This window comes from Cyprinus carpio, chromosome A20, assembly GCF_018340385.1.
Source record: "Cyprinus carpio isolate SPL01 chromosome A20, ASM1834038v1, whole genome shotgun sequence".
NCBI classification, from domain to species: Eukaryota; Metazoa; Chordata; class Actinopteri; order Cypriniformes; family Cyprinidae; genus Cyprinus; species Cyprinus carpio.
Genome location: NC_056591.1, coordinates 1669364 through 1690260, shown reverse-complemented (window position 1 = coordinate 1690260; position 20897 = coordinate 1669364). Strand labels below are relative to the sequence as shown.

The 20897-nt window shown below is 37.7% G+C and overlaps 1 protein-coding gene across 1 annotated transcript in view; it reads left to right on the top strand.

Annotated features, from left to right (window-relative positions):
* Window positions 1–266: 266 nt before the first annotated feature.
* The window catches only part of LOC109076182 (cyclin-dependent kinase 19), a 62014-nt gene continuing 41383 nt past the window's right edge, over window positions 267–20897 (top strand). The window contains exons 1-4 of the mRNA XM_042777329.1: window positions 267–539; window positions 5410–5485; window positions 14693–14803; window positions 16007–16147. Of these exons, the coding sequence (XP_042633263.1) occupies window positions 412–539; window positions 5410–5485; window positions 14693–14803; window positions 16007–16147 (456 nt within the window). The 5' untranslated portion in view covers window positions 267–411. The remainder of the gene's footprint in view (window positions 540–5409; window positions 5486–14692; window positions 14804–16006; window positions 16148–20897) is intronic.

Sequence of the window (20897 nt, the reverse complement as noted above, 5' to 3'; positions counted from 1 at the left end):
TATTTTAAACCTTTTATTCACTGTGCGACAGTACTTTGAACGTTTTCAGGACACAAGTTATTATTGTACTTCAGTTGGAATTACAGCTAATGCCAAGGCTGAATATTCCAACGGCCAGAAAAATTTGAAATGGAATGGAACGACGTCCAAAATCGCAATTTGCGCGTTGTAGTTCACAGACGTCCTACCGTCGTTAACTCAAACCGCTGGGTCGATCGAAGCACACTACATTTCCCAGAAGGCGATCCGCCACAATAAAACACGTCATCGATCACGTGACCATTAAGCGGAGCCGACCAAAATCCCAAACAAGGAAATGGTGGGGTAATAAAACGATCGGATCATTTAATTAATGCATGTAATAATTAATATTTTATTTTATTGTAAATTAAGAAATATTTATGGGTTAAAATGGACCACGACTTCAAAACGAAGCTCGCCGCCGAGAGGGAGAGAGTGGAAGATCTGTTTGAATATGAAGGTTGTAAAGTGGGTCGCGGCACGTACGGGCATGTTTATAAAGCGAAGCGTAAAGACGGGTAAGACACGCGAATGTTGGACGCGTTTCACTCACTCTACGCGCTTCTTCTGTCAGTGTGTGTGTGTGCAGGATGTTCGTATGCATCGGGGGAATTGTGCCGTTATCTCAGCCCTGTGTTATTGTTTTTGTTTTCATGGACGCACTTCAAACGGTCCACCCCCAAACCAGCGTGATGCACGCTTCAGGAGTTCACGTGTTCACCTGTTCATGTGTTCATGCTTTCATAAGTGCTGGAGTTTACACAGCATGCTCACTTGTATAGGAGTTCGTATGCTTCGTGTTCAGCAGTGTGTGTGTTCATATATTCAGCTGTACAGGAGGTCATGTGTTCATTAATGCAGGGGTTGACCAGGGTCCACAGAGCCACAGTGATCATGAACTGCAGTCATGCTGACATAAATACTCTAGTGACAGTGAGGTGACTTCAGGTGCTCTCCCTCGACCACAAGCATCATGGGATACGATTTCCTGGTGGCATCACAGCATTGTTACATAATAGATTATGTGATTTGAATCAATCCTATTACAGCAACCACATCAGGGCAGGGCAGTCATGGCCTAATGGTCAGAGTGTCGGATTTGTAACCCAATGGTCACGGGTTCGAGTCTCTTCACTGCTGTGTGTTTGTGTGTGTGTACACACGCATGCACTCTTGGATGGGTGCACAAATTCTGAGTATAGGCTACACGTCTCTCCATCAGAAGTGATATAAAGAGTTGTACATGTTCATCAGAATGCCTGATATTGATTATTTGTTAATCACACATATTTCAGATGCATTCACTTCTCCATCAACATGATCACAGTATCTGCCTTTGCTTGCATGCTGGTTCATAATAAGAAGTTTACATTGTCTTCCCTTGACTGCAGCTGCCTACTGTACATTCAGGGCAAGGTGTTTGGCATCAGATGCAGCTGGTGTGTTTGTGTGTGCAGGTATTTCTGTATTTCTGTCTCTCTGGTCGTGGTAGAGCTGCCGTTCAGGGAAGTCTTGATTTGAGAGCTAGGAAGTTTAAATCGAAACGCTACTTGCTCCATCTGTCCATCCTCTGTAGGGTCGTGTCCCAGCGCCTCGGGCCGAAGCCGGGAAACACACTGGATGCATGGCCAGTCCATCACAGCACTCACACACACTCATATGTCTGCACGTCTGCATTGCATGTCTTTTGATTCTGTGGGAAACCAGAGTAATACATTTAATCTGTGCAGATTGTTTCAGTAAGTTGCAAGTGCAAAACCTTTAGCTTCCTATAGTTTTTGGTGTATCTCTCAAAGTTTTTTCTAGTTGATTTTTAATTTCAAAAGCATGTATAACCACTCATGGAAGAATCTTAATATAATAAATCAGTTTATGTTCACTACTTGTTAGCTGACCAGGACAACGGATAAAATTAGCGTTTCTGAGACAGTGGTTTTCTGTAGACACTTATTTGACACCATGACTGCCCTGTTTTTCACTTTTGAATTTACTCAGTGTTTTAGGGTGTTTTAAGTGTTTGCACTATATGTATTTATCAGACAAACCTTAAGTTGAACTTAGTCATTGTGTTTTTAGGCTCCATCACCTCAGATATGTGTACATTCCAGTCTGTATTTTTGAGTGAAGAAGACCAGTCTGTGTTTAATGTTAAATTATTGCATACATTTAAAAGAAATTCACTGCGTTTTCATGTAAATGCAGTGAACAAGTAATAAGTTGCGTGTCACTGCACTGACCTAAGCGCCTCATACACTGTAGACCTCATTCATGTAGCCTCTTCAACATTACAGAACCACTTATATTTCAAAGAAAACTATTAAACATTAGCAGGTCTGTCTCTTTCATTTTTTGGGTTTAGCCGCTGTGGCGGGCAGCCTCTCTAGAGGACCTTTGACGTCAGATTATGTGGTTTAGAAACCGCTCACTCTTCTGAAGTCACACATGTGATAATATCACGAGGAACAGATGAGAGATATGCTGGTGATGTAAGTGTCTGATTGGCTATTTGTTCTGATCATCAGTGCAGCCCGTGTCAATGCTCATAAGCACATTGTCCATTTTATTTTTCATTCGTGCATAGTGCTCCATTTGGTCATGTGTAACTAAATTACGATACTTGAACTGCAGGAGGAAAAAAAAATATGATACGGAAGAGTATAAAAGATTTAAACTAGTCAGGATTGATTAGGCCAGTGGTTCCCAAACATAGTCCGTTATTAGTTAAAGGATGCACCAATTTTAGTAAATGAGCTGTTGAATGAGGTGTGCTTGTTTGTACAAAATGTACAGTGTTGCATCAGCATTTATTTGTTGGTGAACATTTTAATTAACGGCGTTGTTCGAGAACTGTCTGTTAGTCTATTGTCAGTAGTGCTGTGATGTATGAATAACGTCACTTTCAAAGCAAGCCGTTTTCTGTTCGTCAGCGAGGTGAGCAGCGTGAACCCGTGGTGAAATCTGCTTGAGGAAACATGTTGCCCTCAAATGAAATTCCAGACTGTTTGGATTCTTTTTTAATTAGTCTGTGAAAAGTCTCAAAACGACAGTAAATGTGACCACCACATCTTGAGTTTATATCATATATCGGTATAATCTGGTACTTAAAATAAAATACAAAATACTTATAATACTTATAATTATTAACACAATGCCTTTTATTTTGTAACAGACACTTTGACATGTTGCTTTAACTTCTTTTTAAAGTTCTTTAAAGTTCTTTTTTCTCTTGAAACTTTTCTGTTGGTTTGTTTTCTAGAAAGACGTTTGATGATAGGTGGCTAAATGTATATTTCTATCAAAAGGAAGTGTAAGGATGGGTAAGCAGTGTAATGCCAGAATAAAGTCTGACACAGCACCATTCTCTGAACTGACCGTCTGTTTGTCTCACCAGATGGGCAGACAACAACTGGTGATGGAGTGGCACAGAAATTATACAATTCACATGTATTATTATAATTTAGAAACAATCCAGAACCACTGCATGTGAATAATACCATGCATTATAATTCCATGTTGTTTATTTTTTTACCATGTTGTTGTTTTATTACTCAAGAATGCTTTGCATGTTAAATGTTTCACTGTGTTTATTTTTAAAATAATTAAAGTATAGATATTGTTTTGGAAATTAAGGCAAAAATAAACTTTTGTGGTTCTGAAATGTTAATGCACTGTAAAATAGTTTTTACAAAATAATTTTGGCAGCTGTGATTGCGAGAATAATTTGATAAAAAATACAGGAAAACTGTAAACAAATTTACGGCCAAAAACTGTAAATTTTACAGTATAAAACTGTAATTTACAAACAAGAAAATTTGAATGCAAACCAGCAAATTCAACTGCGCACGCTGCTATTAAAATCTGTTTTGCACCTTTAACATACTGACAACCATCATAATAATGCAGGTGGTAAAAGAGAAAGCCACATGACGAATCAAAGCTCATCACAAGTAGCTTCACCACAAGCAGAAGTTTATATTAATATATAGAAGGTCATTAATACAAACACAAAACACTATCATGGTAACACACATGATACTTAAGTAATGCAATAAACTTTTATTAAACAACAGAAGATGTAACATAAAGCCCAAATGTACACAACTGTTAACAAAAACTATTAAAAAACATGATTATTTAAACAAAATACTTTCAAATTTGGAGTGTCATGCAGGGAATTCTGGGAATATCAGTTCACAGTTTTTGACTGTAAACTAAATTATACATTGATTTATTATTTTTTTACGTCTAGAAACTGTACAAGTAACAGCATTTTACTGTAAAATTACATGAAATGTCTGGTTAGATCTTTTACAGTTTTTCCCTGTATATACCGTAGTACGGAAACTTACTGTTGACCTATTAATTTTTTTTTTCTGTAGCGTTTTTACAAAATTTTACAGTTAAAATTACACTTTTTTTTACAGTGTGCGACAAATCATTCATTAATGTAATGAACTACACCTGTGTCAACTTGAGGCGGGCTTTGTACATCTAGTAAAATGATCTTTTGGTCGATTGTTTGGAGAAAATGGATATTTAATATTTAGTTCCTTCTATTCACCTGATTAGCAATAAATAAATAAATAAATAAATAGCCATGAGTAGAGGAGAAATATTAACAAATATTGCTTCAGACATCAGTATTACAAGATAGAAATTGGTTCACAGATCTTTTTTTTTTTGGTAGAATCATGAACTCTAACTTGGAGAAAAGTTCACTACAGCTGATACACTGACAGAGAAACCTGCTTCACTGCTCAAAGGGCTGAGAATACCAGCATATTTCAATTTCTGATGATCTTTGTATGTGGCCATACAGTTTTGAGAAGTGTATCTGCTTTTTTATGAGTTAAAACCTAAGTTATTTTTTGTGAAAAAATTTGTTTGGAAAAAAATTGATTAGTTTGACATTTTTGCAAAATGTATGTGTGTGTATTTTCTAAATTAATAAATTTTCTTTGACTTTTGCTGACAGTGAACAGTGTATTGCGATCAATTGTGATTTATTTATTTATTTATTTATTTATTTTTACTGCAGTAAGTAAATAACTTTTTATTATTTAATCCTGTAATATCAATATCAATGCACATTTTTTATTGCAAATTAACTATTATTATTGATAGCAAAATGTATCTTTGATATTAGCAAAAATTCCATTATTGTGTAAATTAATACGTGTTAATGGTTCATTACCTTATCATTTAAAAATTAAGTGAATAATATATTGCTATTCATGTCTTAAATATAATTTACTGAAATACAATAGATAGTTGTTTATTAGAGTTTTTCATGTAAATAGAGTTATGTATATTGTATATGGTATATTTACTGTATGTGCGTAGATGTTTTTCCTCACCTTCAGTAATGCTGTGTTTGTGTTTCTACAGGAAGGATGAGAAGGAGTATGCACTGAAACAGATAGAAGGCACTGGTATTTCCATGTCTGCCTGCAGGGAAATCGCTGTGAGTTACTTAAGAGCAACAATTTTTAAACTACTTTACTGCATACAGTTATTATTTTTTATCAACAATCAGTTTTTTATATTTCAAAAAATATGTATACAGTAATTTATTAACAGAGGAATCCGGCAAGTTTGCAGCTCTATGAACTATAGCTGCACATATATTCTTGTGTCAGAATTTTTGGCACATTGGTAAAAATGAACAAAGAAGCCTGTGAAAATAAATCTGTATTGCTTATCCTTTCTCTTGACCTTTCATTCATTCAAAAAAAAACTGAACCTTTCAACAAGTAAAAACAAGTGAAAGTGGGGGAAAAACTTATGAAATAAATGTTTTTGTCTAATGCACATTGGCCACAATTATTGAAACCCCTTGAAATTATAATGAATTATATTAAAATATATCTGAAGTATATTCCCATTCATATTTACAATGTTTAGCACACCACACAAACACGAACATGACAATTCCCTTTTGGCTTACAAAAAGTATTGAATAAAAGTGTGCCAGTAGGGCTGTCAAAATGACTGAAAAACTAAATTCAAATTTTCTAATTAAATATTATTCAAATTCGAATTATATTATATAAAAGTTATATAAAATTATATAAAAGGCATAATTTCAGTTAGGAGGAAAAAAGCTTTTGGCTTCTCTCCTGAGGCCACAAGAGGGTGCATCACGTAAAATATTATGCACGTTTCTTCAAAGCATAATAAAATAACACGATTATCTTTGAAAAAAATCGTTTTTGCTTTTAAACATTAATTTGCTTAATGTTTAAAATAATGTTTATAAACCATATATAATTAATAAAGTTGCTTAAACCAGTGGTTCCCAAAGTGGGGACCCCCGGGGGGTCGCGGGACCCCGGCGCAGGGGTCGCGAGATGATTTCTATAAAAAAAAGTCCCTATATATCTTCGTTGTAATTAATTTAACCCTTTCGCACGTACGATCACACCGGTGTGATCAGTCTAGGCTGGTCCCTGGAGTGTACGATCACACCGGTCAGTGCATGACGTGAAATTCAAATGTGCTCTCGCGCGTTGGCTGGCGCTGAGTCAGAGACAGGCGCGCTCAGAGCTGTCATCACAACTTTTCAGTGTTTTCAACCACATAATGTTTATTTTAGGTTTCAGACATATAACTACTTAAAAAAACAATACATTTAGAGTTTGTAAAATACACACTGATGTCAAAGGACGAGGCAATAATAATCCTTTCCATTATAATTAGACACGTTTTATGCATATCAGATAGACCTACACATTGTGTAAGTAACTTTAAAGTTTACTCTATTATTCTCCCAGTTCACCATCCACTTACTTTTATGTATTTCGTGAGAAGTCTATGAATTCACGTGTTGTAAATCCAACAGATCCGATTCTCTGAACTGCGTCTGCGGCACAAACTAAGATGGCGGCCACCACGCATACAGCTTAACTAACGCGATCGTTATATAGGTGTTTAAACAACAAAACACTTCCACTTGCATATATTTGGGGGGGGGGGGGGGTCGGGGTCGCGCGGGCAGCAGCGCATTTATCTTGGGGGTCGCGGGCTTAAAAGTTGGGAACCCCTGGCTTAAACAATTAAAAACAAACAAACAAACAAAAAAAAAAAAACAGCAACATGCATGTATTTATAGTTTAATATAAAGGACTGAAAACCAATCACAAAGAGTAGGCTAAGTTAATTTGAGATACAGTGGGATGGGGAAAAACTGCCATAAAGTTAAACTTACATTAATTTTACATGGCTTTCTAAAGATGCCACTCTCTTGTGCGAGACGTGAGTGCAACACTGATTTAATGTCCCTCTGAAAAATGTGGTAAATATGCGTTCTGTGTGAATGGTTTGGTTTCAGTTTTGACATAAACAACATCTTCACACTGATGTTCCCGTTTTCCGCAATATATTGATTGAACAACGTAGCAGTGCTGCATCTAGTGGGTTCAACTGGATAGGCTAACAAAAGCATTAAATGCAATGACAATTACATTGTTGTCGTATTTCGTGCGCCACTAATAAGGCTGCCTGACGGCTGACGCAGACCTAGATTTTGAATGCAACATTTTGCATTTGAATGTGGATTGTTTTTTTTGTTGTTTTTTTTTACATTCGACGAATATTCGAAATTCTATTTTATTTTATTTTTTTTGACAGCCCTAGTGGCCAGTGTGTAATGGAGAAAAAAAAGAATAATAATGAGATTTCCTCTTATTTTCAGTTGTTTTACTTCAATGAAAGGTTAGGTTTCTGTGATTTTCTTTCTTTCTTTTTTTTTTTTTAAATAAGAGATCAAAACGATTAACAATGCAGATTTATTTTCACAGGCTTCTTTGTTCATATTTATTAAGGGTGCCAATAATTCTGTCCACGACTGTAGGCATAATAATGGAAAACATTGTTTCTGATTTCTGCGGTAGGTGACCATCTGCAACAGTTCAGGCTGTTTTGCCTTTAAAGACATTCCTTGGGTTACACAAATCAGCTATACTCCCCCACAATCACATGACAAAAAACTGTATTCATTATAAATGGTCATATTTTTTGTGTGTTACTTTGTTGTCATGTTTTTCCAGAGCATATTTACTTTCTATTTGAAATTGTGAGGCCTGCATGACTGTATTCATGATAAATGGTCATATTTTTTGTGTGTTAGCTTTGTGTAATTTTATTTGCACTTAATTAATACCCAGCTCATGTACTTTTTGTAAAACAGTAATTTCTTTCTGTACATGTTTTTCTGAATGTGGCTGGTGACTCAACCGTTCTGTTGGTTTGTAAGAATTGACTTGATGCAGTAAAATCCTGAACATTGTTCAGAGCAGAATTCAATGAATCTGATCTTCAACAAAAATGCAGACATTACGTAGGTACGGCGTGGTTGAGATGTCTATGCTGTGATCATAGCTCTAGAGGCGTGTAGTATGAGCAGTGCTAATTCGATGTAAGACGTGACAACAGAACCAACTAGTCTGGTGTAACTGGAAAATACCTTAGGTCCGAGTACAGAGACTTGTGGAACTCAACATGGGGTTTGGGGGCCCATGCATAATTGAGGCTTCACTTGTTAATATGAAGAAGAATTATGTGCTCTGGCTGATTTTAAATTGTAATTTTAGCTGAACATGAAATGATGACATTACCTAAGCGGTTGAAGAAAATATGCTATAGCGCTCATTCAAGGATGTGTGTTTCTTGCTTGGACGGAGCAAGAACACCTAGTGTTTAAAATGCATGAGTTCAGTTGAGTAATAAAGTTTACCCTTCAACTTAATGCTGTTGAACTGCATATACGAAGCAAAATATTCAAGAAAAATAGCATATTAACAACACAAACAAGAGCGTGCAGTTTATCTGTTTTTAGATGCAAGTGAAAGTTGTTGTTGCTATAACACACCCTGTGTGTTTTCTTTCAGAATCATCATGGGCTGGTAGAAAGAAAAATAAAATACATAAAAGCATTTTATTTAAAAATGAAGACGTTAAAGAATCACTCATCATAAAGAGGCAGGGCCGGTTCCAAAATCAAATCACTGACGATGCGTCTGAAATTAGTGAGGGTGCTTCATGCACATCTATTTTGACAGATATATTTTTTCCTTTATTATGATGTCAGTCTTTGCAATTTTAAGAGTAAATAAGATGATAATAACAAGGTAATAATATGGGACTATAGGATAGATGTGAGGTAGGGCTGGGCGGTATATTGGGTTTGTACAATATATCGATATATATGTGGGCAATGTTGAGATGATAATCAGATGAGAGACTGGAAGCTGGAATATTTAATGAAAAGTATAGTTAATGTAAGTAAAAAAAGAGAGAGAATTTCAGAGTATTTAATTTAATTTAATTTAATGAAGAACTGACTTCTCGAGTGTGTATGAAATATGTTCTGTAAGTATCCATGTACATAGTATAAATACATTCCCAAATATTTTACATAATCTGTATTAGGTCATCCAGGGCATCAGTTTTTTCATATTATATCCACCTTATTTTTTTAATGCGGAAGTAAGCCATTTTCTGTGAATGGGCGAGACTTCCAGTTCATTAGCCGCTGTAGGGAAAGAACAAGAATAATAACAAAGAGTAGTAAACGGTAAAACTATTTGCACTACAAACCAGTGTGTTCATAATTAAGATTATACATTAAAATAACATGTAAAGACACACCAGTTTGCAAAGCAGCAAAACAAGCTTTTTTGTACAGCTAAAAATAGCTGGAAGCGGATAAGACCTAAAGCCAGAGACATTAAATATACAAATGGCTGCACCCACTCTCATGGGAACAATAAGGTGGATAATAGGTAAATAAGCGTGTTTTGACTGATATCCTGTTGATTCAGATGCATCAATCAAGAAGTGTGTTCTCTGAGTTGTGAATTGCTTGTTCTGGTCAATAATCATCTAAAATATATTTTTAAAAAGCAAAAGAATCTGACTAACTAAGGCTAAGGCTAACTAAGGCTTAAGCCTAGTCCCAGGCTAAAATGTAATTCTGAGCTGTTTCAACTGAAAGAAATTTGCACTGACAGATGTTAAAATATATCAGTGCCTTTGTTTTGTCTCAAGATGCACACACCAGCAATGTTTTTTTCTAAGGCATGTTAATAAAAATTACTTAAATGTCCTAATTGAACTATGGCCTAATCCTGGTTTAGTCTAAATGAGTGAAAACATTCATTGATGCAGACGGAACAAGACACAAGACAGAAAGTGCATGAGAAGGAAGAAATAAAATATGTAAGACCAATAAACCTGAAACAGAGACTGAGGATCACAACACAGATGTTATCTCGCGTAAAACACACTCAAACCGTCGATAGAGCTGCCAACTCATGGCTGCTGCTGAAATAAAACACCTTCATTTAATGGAAACTTTAGCTTAATTTTCTAAAATTTTAAATATTGCCATTTTTCTGGTGTTATGTTAATTTACTGGGTCTTAAGTCATAGTTGATGCTTTTTTTTTCTTTATGTGCATAATGATACATTGAGGAATCTAAGTGGAGATCATGTAACATTCTTGTTGTAAACATGAGTAAGTAGGATAAACACTACTATTGCTTAACTAACCAAGAGTAAAATGCATTAATTTCATTGTGGATTTGTCACAGTGTAATGCAGCTTAATTTGCAAAGAGGCTGTTGTGGATTAAAGGATGGGATTCTGCGCCTTGTGAATTCACGGGCAGGGCTCCATGTTTTCTCTTACCTCTGAGCTGCTCTCTGAAATGTGGGTGGCGATCTTCACTTTCAAATGCGATGTACGTCAGCACCACTGTTTGTCTTTCTCTTGGTCCTAATCAGTTTGTTCTGAAAAGACTGAATTGTGATCACATGCCTTTTAAGGTGTGGCCATATTTGAACAGACTGATCATGAAACAGGTTCAGCGGCTTCCTGTTGAACAGCCACGGCAGTTTTACAGACAAACACAGCAAAAAAATATCTGTATGGTTAATTCTCTGTTTGCAGGAACTTTTGATTACCTGAACATTTGAAAAATGAAACATTCAAAATACTGGATGTTTATCTCTGTTATAGTAACATGTATCATATGTTCTAGAATAAAGATCTGCTCATTGTCTTCAAAGTTTAACACTTTTAATGGTGACTGCAGTGTCACTTCTTGGCATGACAAGATTTTAAATAATAATGCACTTCATACACTTCATTAAATCATACAAAAACAAATAAATAAATAATTTATTATAATAATTAATAATAATTAAGTTCTCCCTTTTTTACTATGTGCCCAAAGCACACATTTTTTTATGATCTCTGTGTACATTACAATGTAAAATTTAATTTACATTTTAAATTCAATCTCAAGTTTTATTAGCATTTTTCTTGCAACATGTTAATTATTATAATTATTAGTTAAATTTTCAATGCAGACTGAAATTCTGTTAGAGAACAAATGTATTAAAGTTTGATATAGTTAATTGCTGTATCTTCAGTCACAGTCTGAAATAACACTTTTTACATTTTCTGAATGAACTGTGAAGGGCACTAGGTCATGTGATCACATTGCTTAGGCGTTTGGGTGGTTACTAGGGTATTATAAGTGCTGCAGGATGTTATGGGTGTTTAATGTCCGGCCTAAGTAAAAAAAGAAACCACTGTCAAGTCTTTGATATTCTGGTATCGAGATATGGCTTGGTTCTGTCCTTCATTGTGATTTTTACACTCCAAAACAATGTGCCAGGTCTGAGCCTCAAACACAAGAACTACACCAAAAACTTGTTTATGCACTTTACTAAAACTCTGCATGCCAAGTTTCTCATAGTACCTTAACATAGAATTGATTCAGTAGCAGCACATTTGCCCGAGGTCTTTCCTGAGATTGAAAACACCTACTTAACCACATTGTTGTTGAGCTTCAAATGCCATGGGTGTAGAGGTCTCATAAGGCCACATTATGAGTCACAGCACTTAGCATTGTTGTTACGCTGCTTGCAGACAATTTGTCCATTGAAATGTGTTTGAATTGTTTAAATCCAAGCGATTCTTTGTGTAGTGTATTGCTGATACACAGGTCACGCACTGTCTGACTGCCTGCTTGGACTTGTGTTGTTACCAACAAACTAATAGGAACAAACATATCTGAATATCGGAACTCTTTTACTTTGTTGAAAAGGCAAAACAAAACATACTGTTCCAGAGCTGGGTGAAAGGTGTTGAAGGTGGCTAATATCAGTTGGGAATTGTTATTTGGACTTTGGTTTCTTCATTAGGACCATTTTATAGCTAAATATTGAGCTGCATGCTGTTGTTTGTTATTATGTTTTCAACATTTAATATTTTTTTTCTAGTTCTATTAGTTGCATTATGCGTAAAAATACATTTAAATAAATTCCCCAATATAGCTATCAGATGATATCATTTTGTTTAAACGTACAGTATATTGTCCCTTAAAGGGATAGTTCACCCAAAAATGAAAATTACCCCAGATTTACTCACCCTCAAGCCATCTTAGGTGTATATGACTTTCTTCTTTCAGATGAATACAATCAGAGTTATATTAATAAAAAATAAGTTATTTTAAAAAAAAATGTCCACGTAATGGAACTGAGGAGGAGTTTATCACTAAATGAGGAGCTGCTTCTACAATCTGGAACTGGTTTGGTCAGGGCTGTACAGTAGTGTTCGATTTGTGTCAAAGCTCTTGGGTATCTTTGTCCATATTAGAGATTTCCTGGAATGTCATCAGTTCTATTATTTCTGTGATGCATATGTGTAGTTTATGCGTGAGGGCACCCTGGTTTTCAGTATGAATGAAACGGACATTATATTATGTGTGTGCTCACAACACACAGCACCCCGTTTCTTTTTTGTTTTTGTTTCTCAGTATATGCATATGAATTGATCATTGATATTGTTATTGCAATAAATACCAAAAAATATTGTGATGTAGTTTTAAGTCCATATCGCCCATCTCTACTTTCATCCAAAAACGAACTTCAGGATATTGATTTGCTAGACTAGACACTACTGTAACATGAAATGGGACTGGGTTCTATGTTCAGATAAAATGTAAAAAAATAGCTTTTTGGCACACATAATATGGGTTAAAAGGGATAGACAGGGATAAAAAAGTACCCCATGTGTGCAATTACTGGATCTTTAATGTTGTGGGCCGGAGGTCTTGGACATCTTGTTCAGATAGATGGCATCATTGGATGAATTCTATCAAATACCAGCAGATAAAAAAAAAAAAAAAAAAAAAACCTGAATGTCCCTGCTAGAAATCTAATTATGGGTTGTGGTTGAATCGCCCATCAGGACAAAACAAACATCAAAATCAATGCAAAAATGGGTCACTGAGCACAAAATAAACTTCTGCCATGGCCATCCCATTCGTCTGATCTCAACAATGAGATTTTAGAAAATGAGTGGGGTGAACTGAAGAGGAGAAATGGAGCTGTGAATCTGAAGGATCTAGAGAGATTCTGTATGAAGGAATGCTCTCTGATCTCTTGTCAGGTGTTCTCCAGACTTATCAGGCATTACAGGAGAAAACTCAGAGCTGTAATCTATTCTAGGCAAATGGAGGTTGTAAAAAGTAATGAATAAAAGGGGGCCAATTTTTACTGAAGAACATTTATTTCATAATGAAAATTTCCCCCAACTTTCGTTTTACTTCAATGAAAGGTTAGATTTTTGTCAAAATGATTTGTGTGTGTGAACACTTCTGTGAAACTTCCTTTATTTTTTCTATAATCTCATCCAAATGCTTTCTGTGATCAGACCTGCACTAGCAGCGAGAAGATCCTTATACAAAACATTTTCATATGACGTGTTTTAATGGGTTTATTAGCCAAGTCCTAAGCAGAACCCCAAGTAAAGCACTGCCAGTTCTTGGTGTTTTTACAAGATCTAGAGAGACAGGCAGAATACTGTCAAAGGTACATGCTTCAGTCAGAGTTTTTGCTTTTCTTACAAATTTCTGGGGATAAAAACCTTTTTCCTGTATTACTGTACCTTTAGTAGTTGATTATTACTGTAATTGTCAGTTAATTTACTGCTTTGTACTGAACCACAGTCATACTGTATTGCAGCCTCTTTTGGGAGATTTATGTCATACATATATCCATTAGCATTCTGCTGTAAAAAGTAACTTGGAATCCATTGTTCGATTAGGTCATTTTAAAATGGGAGGAATTCTGATGAAGAAGGGTTTCTGAGGAAGTCTAAATACTAGCATGTTTGTGCCCTTAGTGTTAACACTGCACATGTTGTGCTCACATGCCTTTTCGATTGAATGCTACATGCATTTTGATTGATTAGATCAGATGAGTTTGCGGGTTCCATTTACACTTGGCCACATAATTGTATCTCCGCAGAAGAGAGATAAATCCTCTTTTCTATTTGTGTGCAATATGCAAATTATTAAGCAGAGTTCACTACACGAAAAGCAACAGATATGTGCTAGATATTGTTTATCATCAGCTGATTGCAACATCAAAGGGAGAATATAGTGCTCACCACTTTCAGGATGCTGAACATCATTTGTACATGTATTTATTAGTGCTATCCAATTGTGATGGGATTGCTAGAGATGGATGTTAACACCAGGTGTAAACAGGGTCGGTGTTTGTGATAGAAAGTTTCAAGTTTAAATGCCTTTACATGTATGTGTATTAAAAACAACTGGAAAATGAACAGAAGAATATGTCTCTCTGTTTTTCTGCAGTTGCTGAGAGAGTTAAAGCATCCAAATGTCATCGCCCTGCAGAAAGTATTTCTCTCTCACAGTGACCGCAAAGTCTGGCTCCTCTTTGACTATGCTGAACATGACCTGTGGGTGAGTACACATGCACTCAAGTTATTATAATTTTACAACCACAGAAACACCCTAGCAACCACCTATTGTACCCTAGCAACCACTCTGAGGACCTTAGCATCTATCTATCTATCTATCTATGTATAAAACTTTAAGCTTTTAAAATATTTTAAACTTCTTAACCTTTTCAAACCTTTTCAGACTTTCTGGTCAGCTTTTCTCGTGCCAACTTAAAACGTTTGTCTTGACTAACTTTTTTATCTAGTTATAATTTTACACTTGTATCGCAGTACTTTTTTTTTTTTTTTGCATGTTTCATGTTTCAGTTTAGTTTTTGTTAGGTTCAGAAATGCTTCAGTAGTTTCACTTTAGTTTTTATTCAATCAACCCTTTTCATTTCATTTTAGGTTCAGTTTTGCATACAGCAGAATGTCTGAGATGTGGTCTTCCATACAGTGTAAGTGTATGGTGACTGCAGTTGTCAAACTCGAAAAGCATCATAAAATGTGAAAAAGTTATTTCAGAATATTTCACCTTGAAAATCTATTTTAAAATCCCTGGTTACCATTCACCTTCACTTGAGGAAGAGAGCAACTTGGACGTTCTGCTGTAAAGAAATAATAATAAGAAAAACAAGAAAAAAAAAAAATGAAAAAATAAAAAAAAAAGATTTAATTAAAAAATAAACAATAACTTCCATAAAATAAATAAATAAAACAAAAATAAACCTTCATTTTCAAGACCTTTGAGGAAAGAAGTTGCTGAAATCACACTATACGGTCCTGTCCTAATAAAGGCAAAAATAACTCTTCAGATCTTTATTTTAAATTCATTGCAGTTCTGTCGCTGGACAGTATTGTACCATGTGTAAATTAATTTAAAACACACTCAGTCCCAACTGCCCATCTTTAATATATCAATATATTTTTTAAAAATAAAATTTTAAATTAATTTTCATAATAAAGATAAAATGTTGAGGTACATCACATTTCATAACCTGAACAAACATTACCATGCAAAAGGTTCAAATTAATTGATTAATTTTGTTTATGAAAATTGCTTGTTGCCGCCTCATCAGTGAAAAATATGTGCAAAGTGATCAGCAGAGATGGAATGTTACTGATCTTAATTTGGTAGTGTGTGACAACACAACTAGAGGAAAAAGATTTCTTGTGATCATATAACAGCTAATTCATACACACAACTCTCATTCTTATCTTGTAGCATATCATAAAATTTCATCGAGCATCAAAGGCCAACAAGAAACCCATGCAGCTACCGAGGGGGATGGTGAAGTCTCTGCTTTACCAAATCTTAGACGGCATCCATTACCTGCATGCCAACTGGGTCCTGCACAGAGATCTGGTGAGTGCAAACACGAGCCTGATATGAAGCCATTTGTTGGCCAGTGTTTTTTTTTTTTGTCCTGCTTGTTTACATTCACTTAAGCCTTGGCAACATGAATTATAAATGTTATATAACAGGAAAAGCAGGATATTCAATGCTTTTGTATTTTGGAAGCATGTTTCCACTGTACTCAGACAAAACTTGTGTAGTGTTACCAAATGTACAATATATAACAGTAGCTGGCTGACCGTGTTAATGCAGCCAGAGATGCATTCCCATTTATTCCAACAGTAAAAATAAATAAAATAAAATAAACCTTTCAATCATTCAATGCATTGCTACGATTTTCCAAAAGAGAATGCATTGTCAGTTAGAATAGAGAAAGTCTTTTTAAGAATAACTATAAAGAACTATACAAACAGACCTCTGATATGACTAGAACAAAAGTACTAGAGTTCCTTAATACATTAGATTGCCCATTATTGGTGATTTACAAAATAAAAGTCTAACTGTAGAAATAACCACTGAGGAATTACAACAAGCAATGGGTAAATGTAAATCAGGCAAAGCACCAGGGAGTGATGGTTTCCCTTCAGAGTGGTATAGAATTTTTTCTAAACAATTGATCCCGTTACTAAGGGATACTTTCAGTTGGGTTGTAAGAGAGGGGAAAATTCCTCCGTCATGGAAAAAGGCTATAATTTCTGTAATTCCCAAAGGGAAAAAAGACAGGGAATACTGTCAAAATTATAGACCTATATCACTCCTTAATACAGACTGCAAAATTTATAGTTCTATTATAGCCTCTAGAATACAATCGTTCTCACCGGATTTGATAGATGAGGACCAAACAGGGTTTGTTAAAGGCCGACATACGTATGATAATATGAGAAGAACTCTTCCTACAATAGATAAGGCTCATCAAAATAAACTTCCCGCCACTCTAATCAGTCTTGACGCCTAGAAGGCCTTCCACAGGGTCAACTGGGACAAATCTGTTCAGTGTATTAAGTCAATATATCAAAACCGGACAGCTAGAGTAAGAGTAAACGGGTCTCTATCAGAAAGATTCTTCCTGGAGCGAGGAACTAGACAGGGTTGCTGCTTTAGGCCTTCACTTTTCCCCATCTATATAGAACCACTGGCTCAATTAATCAGACCGCACTTGTTGATACCAGGGGTTGAAATTAATGGTATGGAACATAAAATTAGTCTTTTTGCAGATGACGTTATGATCTGTCTAGCTGAACCCAAAAAACATTTTACAAATCTTATGCAAGTACTAGAGCAATTTAATGAATATGCTGGATATAAATTAAATGTAACAAAAACCCAAATTCTTATGTTTAATTGTAAACCAAACATGAAACTTAAACAAAACTGTGACATTAATTGGGATGCAAAATGTCAAAAATACCTAGGTGTAGACCTGTCGCGATAATTAAATAACTGTCTAATCGTTGTTTCAGACAACCCCGATTATTGTGCTTTTTATACAGTACAAGGGGGGGTCATACACCAAAAGAGACAGAAGATCCCCAGTTTGGTTTTCATGCACTGTATAACCTAAATCATCTGAAGCCATTCCATATATTAATGTGAGGGACAGAATTGTATTTACATTGTTAAGTTTACAGAAATTGATCTTCCTTCTGCTGCAGTAATTCTCCGCTCAGCATTCAAACAGCACGTCATGTTCAGTTATGACAGTCATCTCTCCAAGATGATATATTCCTATTATAACACCTGATGTGTAGATAAAGGTCTGGGGATTTGCATAAAATGACATCTTGCTGGAGTTCAATGCTCTCTCATTTCTCTTCTCTTTGTTTGTACAGTGTGGAGTGCAGAATGCTGTGACTTCTGTTGCTTCAAGCACATCATTCTGCACCCTAGATGTGCATAAGAGCTTTGTGCCGCTCTGTTTGAAGTGTTTCACATTATCAAAGAAAGATTATTAGAAGCTTTTATTTTTCTCATGATTTCTCTTATTTTCATGAATGTATTTTGTAAGAATACAAATAGTTAACAGAATAAACATTTAAATTGTATAATGTGCAGCAAAGATTCTTTTTTCAAGATATTGTTTTTGCTGCTAAATTATACAGTCAGCTAGTTTAATTCAATAGCTTATATATTTTTATTCAAATGTAGTTTTTCTCTGTAATGAGGAAGTGAGTATTTAGTGGATTATGTTTAAAAAAAAAAAAAAAGAGTGACCATTAGTTCCACAAACACAGTATTCATATTCTATAGTGGTGTAGAAAAAAAATTATAGCGCTGGTGTTGGATCAGTGGCCGATTCTTAAAATTTGGAATACTCTATGTAATCTTACACTGCAAAATAATAACTCAAAAAAGATTAAAAGATAACATCATAATTATTTACTGAACCCTTAAATTAATCACAATTATGTAATGAAAGCCATAAAAAAAAACAGACAATTAATCGTGATAATTGTCATAATCAAAAAGCCCTAAAACAGACAATTAATCGCAATAACCGTGACTATTTTTAGACAATTAATCGTCAGGCAAATTTCATTATCGTGACAGCCCTAGGTGTAAATATAACTAAAGATTTAACTAAATTGTATAGGGCCAATTATGATCCAATTACTAATAATATTGTCACACCCGGGCTGGCGTGCTGAGTCAAGCGCTCGAAGAAGAAGGTATAATAGGGTATTTTAATATATCCCAGGTAAATCAAACACGCAACACTCAATATCAACATGAACAATAGCGGACGAGGAGAACTAAACAAACAGGGCTTTTAAACACCAGGAAAAGTAATCAGAGGAGTGGAAACAGGTGGGGAGTAATCAATTAACAAACGAGGAATGAACGGAACATGACCAAATAGGGATAACAGAAAAGGAACAGAAAGTCCAGACTGTGACAGTTCGCCCCCTCCCGGAACGGTGCGTCCTCGCACCGAAAGAGATAGTCCAGCGGAGGGAGGGTGGGGGTTCAGGAGGTGGGCGTGGGGCAGGCAAGGGGCAGGCAATGGAGAAGGAGCATGGAGCATGGTACCAGGGGGGAGTGGATGGAGGGAGGAGCCATGGAGGAGCCCGGAGCAGTAGGAGCCAGATGGATATCCAAGAGCCAGCCAGGAAAGCATGGTGGAGTCGACGGTGGGAGGAGCCATGGTGGAGGAGGGGCCGACAACACCAGGGCGCCGACTGACGGAGACTGAGCCGATGGCAGAGGAGTCCAAGACGGAGCCGAGCAACCGTAGAGCCAGGGTGACCCCGAGGATCCGGAGGGCCAAGGCGGAGCAGAAGGCTCAACCAAGGCGGAGACGGGGCACCGGAAGACCGCTGCGGAGTCGGAGTGACTGAGGATAGAGGTGGAGCCGAAGGGAAGGAGGAGCCTGACAGAGCCGGAGGGATGGAGCGACGAGGCGAAGCCAGAGGAATGGAGTCCCGAGGCGGCGGGATGGTCGACGACTGACCAAGGTGGAGCCGAAGGGACGAGGGAGCCCGGTGGAGCAGGTGGGATGCCGGGCCACGGTGGAGACGAGGGAGCTAGGAGCCAGGCGGAGCCGCCGGGTCGAAGGACCGAGGAGGAGTCCAGGACTCGGAGGCTGGAGGCGGAGGCAGGGAATCCACACGCCCAGGTGGAGGTGGTGACTGGAAGTCCTGCGGCGAAACTCCGCGCCCAGATGGCACGGACTGAGGGTGAGCTGCGGGACTGACTGGCACCAGCGGGGGATGAGGACGAGGAACTGACTGGTCTAGGACGAGATGAGAGAGGGAGGATGGGAGGAAAGACAGAAGGATCTGGACTGGGCGGAACCAGCGGAGAAACAGAAGGGTCGAGGCTGGGCGGAACCAGCGGAAGAGGAGCAGAGAAACTGACAGGTCGAAGAGGAGGCGGGAGAGGGAGGATGGGAGGGAACACAGAAGGATCAGGGCTGGACGGAACCAGCGGAAAAACAAGAGAATCAGGGCTGGGCAGAACCCGCGAGAAACAGGAGGGTCAGAGCTGGACGGAACCAGCGGAGAAACAGAAGGGATCGAGGCTGGGCGGAACCAGCGGAAGAGGAGCAGAGGAACTGACAGGTCGAAGAGGAGGCGGGAGAGGGAGTATGGGGGGGAACACAGAAGGATCAGGGCTGGACGGAACCAGCGGAAAAACAGGAGAATCAGGGCTGGGCGGAACCAGCGGAGAAACAGGAGGGTTGGGAATAACCTCCCCTAACCAGTCTATTAGATCCATAAGTTCTTCTGTATACTTCCCAGAAACCGCACCCTCGATCTCCACCAATCGTCCCACGACGCACGGGGTTACTCCTCCACGCCCTCGATCTCCACCAATCGTCCCACGACGCACGGGGTTGCTTGCTCACACACCTGGTCAGTCGCACTCTCGAAGTTCCTCCTCCCTGTCGGCGATAGGCTCAGGCTCTGCGGCTGCGGCGGTCTCTAGCTCCGTGCAGCGGGGTGATGGCTGGCTGGTCTCTGGGTCGGGAGTGGGGCTGGAGATCTCCTCCTCAGCGGGGCAGACGGTGAACGGAGATCCGTTTTGCTCCAGCACCCACTCCACGAACGCGGCGAAATCCTCTCTGGGACCGTTCGTTGGTAGGCGTGCCTTACACGCTCGCTCAGGCCAGCATAGTAAAACGCACAGAGCGAGCGGTCCGGGAAGTCAGTAAGGCACGCCAGATCGAAAAAGTCCCTGGTATGGTCCTCCAGCGAAGAACGGTCCAGTTGCTCCAGGCATAGGAGTCGGACGCCTGGGATCTCCATTCCGAGACGGGGCA